The 7,066-nt window shown below is 48.5% G+C and overlaps 1 protein-coding gene across 4 annotated transcripts in view; it reads left to right on the top strand.

Annotated features, from left to right (window-relative positions):
- Positions 1-4,221: 4,221 nt before the first annotated feature.
- DENND1B (DENN domain containing 1B) overlaps positions 4,222-7,066 on the top strand; it is a 161,739-nt gene continuing 158,894 nt past the window's right edge. For 3 of the 4 annotated variants that reach the window (XM_048312184.1, XM_048312182.1, XM_048312181.1), the window contains exon 1: positions 4,223-4,330. In XM_048312184.1, the coding sequence (XP_048168141.1) occupies positions 4,314-4,330 (17 nt within the window). In that variant the 5' untranslated portion in view covers positions 4,223-4,313. Of the gene's footprint in view, positions 4,331-7,066 lie in introns of all 4 variants that reach the window. The other variant, XM_048312185.1, reaches the window with a different exon arrangement.

Below are 7,066 nucleotides of genomic sequence, written 5' to 3'. Positions count from 1 at the left end.
TGATGATGAAGGTTTTCTACCTCTCAAAGCCTTGCTGGAGTTATTTGGGTGGGAGATTTAGACCTGTACAGAGTTGGATTCAGTCAGTGATCCCTAAACCCCATTATTTCACTGGGTGGCATTTGTTTGTAGGGTAAATTCTGTTTCCTGTGCTCCCTGTGAATCTCGCTCCACAAAACCTGGGTGCTTACAGTTTGCATTAGGATTCAAATTCCCCCATGCTAACTACTGAACAGAGTAATTTTTGTCCTCAGAGGTTTTGTGCTTTTGCCTTCCCTCTGTCCCTTTTATATTTTCTCTGCCAAAAGAAAATCACTGGATGTGTGAATGTAGTGGTATCAACTTAAAAAAAGTAATTGGTTTCTCGTGGAACTTCTCTTCCTTGCTCCACTGTTTCTGAGTGACATGATGTGTGGCCATTTTTGTCTGTTTCTCATCTCCCTTTTGGAGATCTTAACCCTGCTTTGCACCACTTTTATAGACCCAAACCCACATGGTTTTGATATGGCAGAGAATGGTGGATTGCTAACAGAAAGGATGTGGATGCTTGTTTTGGCATTTTGTTTGGCGTTTTTCATCTACATCTCCTGTTGTTTCCATATTGAGCTTGGTTGTAAACTGGAAAGTATGCTCTGTGTTTTGTTATGTTGATAACAAATCTCATGAGTTTTGGGAATCTCATGAGGTTTCCTAAGGCCAAGTGCAAGGTGCTGCTGGAGTGAGTCCAGAAGGGGCCCCCCAGCTGATCAGAGGGATGGAGTACCTCTCCTATGAGCAAGGGCTGGGAGAATTGGGTTTGTCCAGCCTGGAGAAGGCTGACCTAATTGCAGCCTTTCAGTACCTGAAGGGAGCCTACAAGAAACATGGAGAGGGACATTTTACAAGAGCATGTAGTGGCAGGGCAAGGGGGAATGGCCTCAAAATGAAAGACAGTAGGTTTAGGTTAGGTGTTAGGAAGAAATTTTTTGTTGTGAGGGTGCTGAGGCACTGGAACAGGTTGCCCAGAGAAGCTGTGGAGCCCCATCCCTGGAAGTGATCAAGGCCAGGTTGGATGAGGCTCTGAGTAACCTGGTTTAGTGGGAGATGTCCCTGCCCATGGCAGGGGACTTGGAACTAGATGATCTTTAAGGTCTCTTCCAACCCAGGCCATTCTATAATCCTTGAGATGGAGCTGCCCTGATGGCACTTCCATTCTTCTCTTCTCTGATTCAAACGAAGGGTTATTTTGGATATTTTTTGGATATTTTGTCATCCAGCCTCTTATTCCAAAGCATTAATAAATTTGGGAGAAAATTAAGGCTTGCAGGTCCAATTCAATTAACATGAGACCTCTTTTACTCCCAGCATGTAAGAGCTGAATTGTGTAAGTATCTGTATCAGCTTTAAAGCTCCTTTACATTATTAGACTGCTACAAAGATGACTTAATGAATATTCACCACCGGTAAACTACAACAAAAGATTGAGTAGGAATCTTCATCTCTAAGTTACCTGTTTTTCAGTTGCTCCTATCTACAAAACAAATGTTCATCTCCCCCACCTCCAGCAAATCCTCTTATATCAGTTCCTATGCTAATCTTTTAGATATAATTTAGGTCAAGGTCAGCCATTTTCATGATATGCAAAACATAAAGAAAAAAGGCTTTGTGTCTTCTGGATTACATGTAGAACAGCTCACTCTGAGAAGTCCAAGTATCATTTGCTTCATGGTTCTAATTTGGAGAGAAAAACCAAAGAGCAAAAAAAAGTAAACTAGAGTCACAGCTTCAGAATATACTAAATTAATCAATTTTCTGCATATCTGTGAGGTTTTGCTTTCAGTTTTTCCTTCTTCCTCTAACCCTCTTCCAAGTAAAGGCTGAAACCAAGGCAGTAGCAAGAGGTGGTTTTGAACACCAACACCTTTCCTGAAACATCATCCTTCATTAAAAGCTGCTGCGGTTGCAAAACAGTCTTGAAAACATGAAGTAAGTGTAACCTGGGCAGAGATGTCTGCTTAAGCTTTCACAGAGTCTGAAATAATAGCTCTGAGAGATGTGAGCCTCATCCCAACAGGGCGTTCTCTCATATGCCTTCTATTTTAAACTTGAACTTTCTCTACTCTTCTGCTCTTCCAGGCAGGCGAGGTTTAGTCACTGTGTGCAGTCAATTCACCCCAGTGACAAGGTATGTATTTACTTTGGGAAAGAAACCCTACCTCTTTTCTCTCCAATTATGATAAAATGAAATCTAAGGGACCCAATGGTCCTATCTGCCAAGACAGACCCCAGTCCAAGAGTGGCTGGAATTGCATGGTAGATCAGCTTGACAGGCCACCACTGTCTGCAAAAGTGGCAAGCATCAGCAGCTCAAGAGAAGAGAGACTCTTCTAACTCACATTAGACTTATAAAATATTTCCTGTAATTCAAAATACAGATTTACTGAAATCCTGAAACATGGCTTTTTTTTTTCTTTTTTGCTTTCTTGTACGCCTCAAATGGAAATCTTCCACAAGTAAAATGTCTCAATATTTGGATAATCATCTGATCCAAGTTCAATCTTGTTAAAGTATTGGCCACTTTTTGCAGAAAAGACTTTCAAATTCTGTGTGCTTTACAGTAGGTCTGGGGGCAGAGATGGAGGGCAGAAGGGAGGCAGACAGACAGATGTACGGAACAACTGTGATTGTGTCCCATGTCCTTCTCCATGTGCTCTTTCTACTGTACCCAGCATTAAAAGGTGCTGCTGGAGCCCTTTTGGTTCTGTAAAATCCCTGAGTGCTGGATGCCTTGCTCTTCCCATCCCCTTGCTAGAGCAGACATGGGCATTGCTCCCCTCTCTCCTGGCTCTTTCGTCCAGACTGATCCCACCAGAGAAGTTCAATTTAACAGTGAGTGGATTAACGCTGCCTGCTGTGAGGGCCTCTCATGGTATACAAAAATTCACATTTAATGTTTTTTTCTAAAAAATCCCTGAGCTATATGAAGTGTGTAGTTATGTGTTAAGGATACAAAGCCCCAAGCAATTTCATTTACTTCAGTGGGAGTTGCAAATACTGGCTGCTAAAACACAGCCAAAAATTACTGCAGAAATGTGGACTGGGAAAGTAAGTACTTGAAACCCAAGAAAATCCCCAAGCTAAGGTTGCTGCTGCAACATTCAGTTCTTTTTGTTGCACATCTACATGTTTCATTATTAGTTAATCTGTGTCCTGTGAGATGTGTAGGATGTGCAATGAAGCCAAACCAATATTGGTTTGGAGGAGTTAATATTTGTAATTTCCTGACTTTTGAATATTTGATTTTTCAGCCCCAGTAATGCACTAATGCTATTTTTATGTGTTTAATATATAATTGGCTTGAATCTTTTTCATCTTTTCAACTGTTGATACGATGATTAGTTTCTGGAGGAAGAGTGAAAAGACTGACGTTTTTTCTTTGGCCCAGTACCACAGAATCTATTTTATGCACTTTTTCATTGCAGTGTTACTATGTTGGTGAGGGAAACTTGGTGTAGGTGGGAATTTGGCGGCTCAGTGCCTCTCAGATGAATGAGACTTGGAAGCCTCTCAAGGACGGTGCTATTTCTATTTCCTTTCCAAACTCGCGGGAAGCACTCGAAGACTTAAAGCTTTTTATGTGTGTTTACAGGACGGTGGGTTTGCTCCAGCCGGTCCCTGCTGCACCAGCTCTTGAGCACTTGGGGATAGTGTTTGTTTAGCACTCGATAAAAACAAAAGCTAAGCAGATTACCGCAGGTTAAATTAACATTTATGACCTTTAGTACGAAAAGCTCCATTCTCCTGCTGTGCATGAAGAACGTAAAAGGGCTGTTACGATGTGTCAGTGCACACAACAGCCGGACTCATCCTCTGAGCTGCCGTAGCAGAGGCTGAAGGTGCCCCTGAGGTGACACATGACGGTCCCTGTGCGCTGCCCTGCCCCACCTGCGGGGCTCGGGCAGGGCCCGCAGCGCCCCGGGCCCCGCGCACCTGCCGCGGAGGGCACGGGCTGCCCGACCTCCCCCGCCGGCCTCAGGTGACACCGGCCCCGGCGGCTCCCCGGGCCGCCGCGGAGCTTCCTGGTTCCCAGAAGGTGCCGGAGCGGCTGCAACAGGAACTGAGAGACAGGGGAGGAGGCGGTGCCGCCGCTCCGCCGCAGTCGCGGCCCGAGCCGGGGGAGCGGAGCGGAGCAGCCATGGGCCGCCGCCCGCCGCGGCGCTGAGCCGCCCCCGCCGCCCAGCGCTCCGCGGCCGGCGCTGCCCCTTCGCCCCTGCCGGGCGGGCCGCTTGTCCCTGGGGGCGTCGGGGCCGCCGCCGGGGGCCCGCGATGTGACCATGGACAGCAGGTTCAAGTGAGTGCTGCGTGCGCGGGGCCGCGGCGGGGCTGTCGGGCGCGGCGGGCCGGGCCGAGCCGAGCCCCCGCGGCGAGCAGGCCCCGCGGCAGCCCCGGTCCGCCGGGCCCGGCGTGCGGCGGGCGGGGACGGGAGGAGCGGGAGCCCACCCGGCGGGAGCGTGCGAGGGGCCGGGCGCGTCCGCCGCGGCCGCTGAGTGACAGCGGGAAGGGCGGGCTGGAGGCGGCGGGGCCGGAGCCGGGGCGAGGCGGGACCCGCGGCGCGGGGGGAGCGCCGGCGCCCCCCGACCCGATCCACGGCGGCGGCGGGGAGGAGGAGGAGGAGGAGGAGGAGGAGGCGGAGGCGGCGGCGGCGGCGGCGGCTGCAGCTCTGCCGGCCGCTCCCCAGCCTCCGGCCCCCGCGGCGGCCCCGGCATCGCCGTCCGCAGCGGCGCGGGGGACGCGCTCGGCAGCCGCCGGCCCGGCCGCGCAGAGGCCCCGGCGCCGGTCGGGCTGTGCCCGGTGAACGGGGGCCGTGCGGGGGTGGCAGCGCAGTCCCGAGGCCGCCAGGCCCAGCAGAGCTGCCCGCAGTGCCCCTGGCCGCCGCGGGCCGAGGTTGTTACAGGCATCCCTTCAGGAGATCACTGCATTGTCAGGGTTGGGAGGGAGCTCTGCAGATCATCCCATCCACTCGCCTTGCCAAGGCAGGGTCATGTAGAGCAGGTGACACAGGAGCGCTTCCAGGTGGGTTTGGAACGTCTCCAGGAGAAGACTCCACGACCTTCCTGGGCAGCCTGTTCCAGTGCTCTGCCACCCTCAGTGTAAAGAAGTTCTTCCTCGTGTTCAGGTGAAACTCCTTGTGTCTTAGCTTATGGACATGGTGGTTGCAGACCACCCTTTTGCCATTACAGCGTGGCAGGTGCCGAGGAGGTTTTTTGAGTGTTTGGGAGCGCTGCCGTCCAGGCTGCCCTCCGGCAGCGGCCGCCTGCTCTCGTGCCATTGAAAGTGACAAGATGTTACACATGGGTTTCGGCAATTGACAAACAGCTCCGTGTCCATACGTGCTCAATGAGCAGGCTGGCACCGCGGAGCTGGCAGCGAAACGAGAGACGAGAGACGGGCTCACAATTCTCAGATTAGTTTGACACATTTTTGACACTTCTAAGGGTAGTGGGATGTGAAGAATAAACTTAGAAGCATTTTCCTGCAAAAGCAGTTTTGGAGTACTACGGTGAAAGACAGAAGGCAGTATTACTTCAAAGAGCTTTTTTTCATGAGTATAATTCAGCTAGGAGTTGAGTTAGAAGCACTCATTTGGTGTTTGTAGCACTTGAACTGATTCACATTAGAACCCCAACCTGAGAGTATAAAACCAACGCCTAAACTAGAAAAGTGTCATGGGGAGATGTCTTTTCTTTAAATGAAGGATTTTTGTGGTTCAGTTTTCTAGGTGACTCAACCAAGCACAGCCTTTTCAGTTTCGTTCTGAACCTGCTCACCAGCCAGAGGAACAATGGGCAGTACAACACCAGAGGAAATCTCCAATGTCCTGGATGTAGGCTGTTATAACTCAGACCAGAATTTCATCTCCTACACACATGATCAGTAGATACAGGATTTCCCCAACAAAATGCTTTAAAATGCGTTAAAGGAAGGAGTGTGATACGGGCAGGTTATGTCTTCATAATCTGAATTAGACTATAATTGCATATCTCAGTTGATGATGGTGCTGAGGTCAGTGAAAGCATGTACTGAATCAATTAATTTGTGACAGCTGAGTTTTTCCCTAGCTCAGCCTTTGGATTTCATTCAAAACTTTATTTAAAGAAACAACGTTTTATTTTGCTGTATGCTTTATGTGAAGCATTCTAGAAACCTGGAAGCAAATCTTGGATTTTTTTTTTTTTTTTCTATGCTTAAATCTCCAGCTGACTTCAGTGGGAGTGTTACAGAGGACGGGAGTTCAAGTGTGAGCCTTTTATGTGGTTAAATAGATAATTGATATGGGTGCGGTTATACCACTTGTTTTTAATATAAATAGCAGTGTGCTCGGTAGGCAGAGAGGGGTGGATGCTATGGTAATGGCGTTTAGAACTGTTTCAATAAATATGCAGTTTGGGATTAGGTTGAGTGTTAATTGCTATTGGCACATGCAGTTTGTTATTATCATCAGGTGGAAGAGGCGCCGGCCGGCCGTCGCACACAGCTGCCCTTGATGGCTGCTGCAGATAGGGAGGCTTCGTCCTCCTGGCCAGCTCAGGCTTGTGTCCTTCCCTAGTTAGTGCTCTCACGTTGGCTCTCACAGTGAATCATGCCTGAGGTTCAGCCTTTAAATCCCAGCTGGCGATCAATATCTGGTGAAAGAGGGAGCCAAATGATTCTCGGCCTTGGGGTTTAAAATGGAAGTGTAATGATGGGCTGTTCCTATTCAGTAGAAATAAGACATAACTTTAGAAAAGGCTGCCTGTGACTCCATTAATGTTGCAGATTGATTGATTGACAAGGAGTGTAGTAGGTATTTTTTCTCAGCTGTTAGGTGGGGTGTGATGGAGTGACTTAAAAGCTATTTGATGTATAAGGCAGTGACAATATCATGTAAATAAATCACACAGTTTAGTTTGTTTATCTTTCTTAGTCCTTTCTTCAGGCTGTATAGGGAAATGTGACTTCTTGGTTCTTCCTTAGGACTAATCGGAGTACTAATTTTGTTTTAATTATACTTTAATTTTATTTTTTATTGTACAAAAAGGATGGAAAG

This window comes from Corvus hawaiiensis, chromosome 9 (genome assembly GCF_020740725.1).
Source record: "Corvus hawaiiensis isolate bCorHaw1 chromosome 9, bCorHaw1.pri.cur, whole genome shotgun sequence".
NCBI lineage: Eukaryota > Metazoa > Chordata > Aves > Passeriformes > Corvidae > Corvus > Corvus hawaiiensis.
The sequence above is the reverse complement of the archived record's forward strand: the minus strand, read 5'-3'. Positions and strand labels throughout refer to the sequence as shown.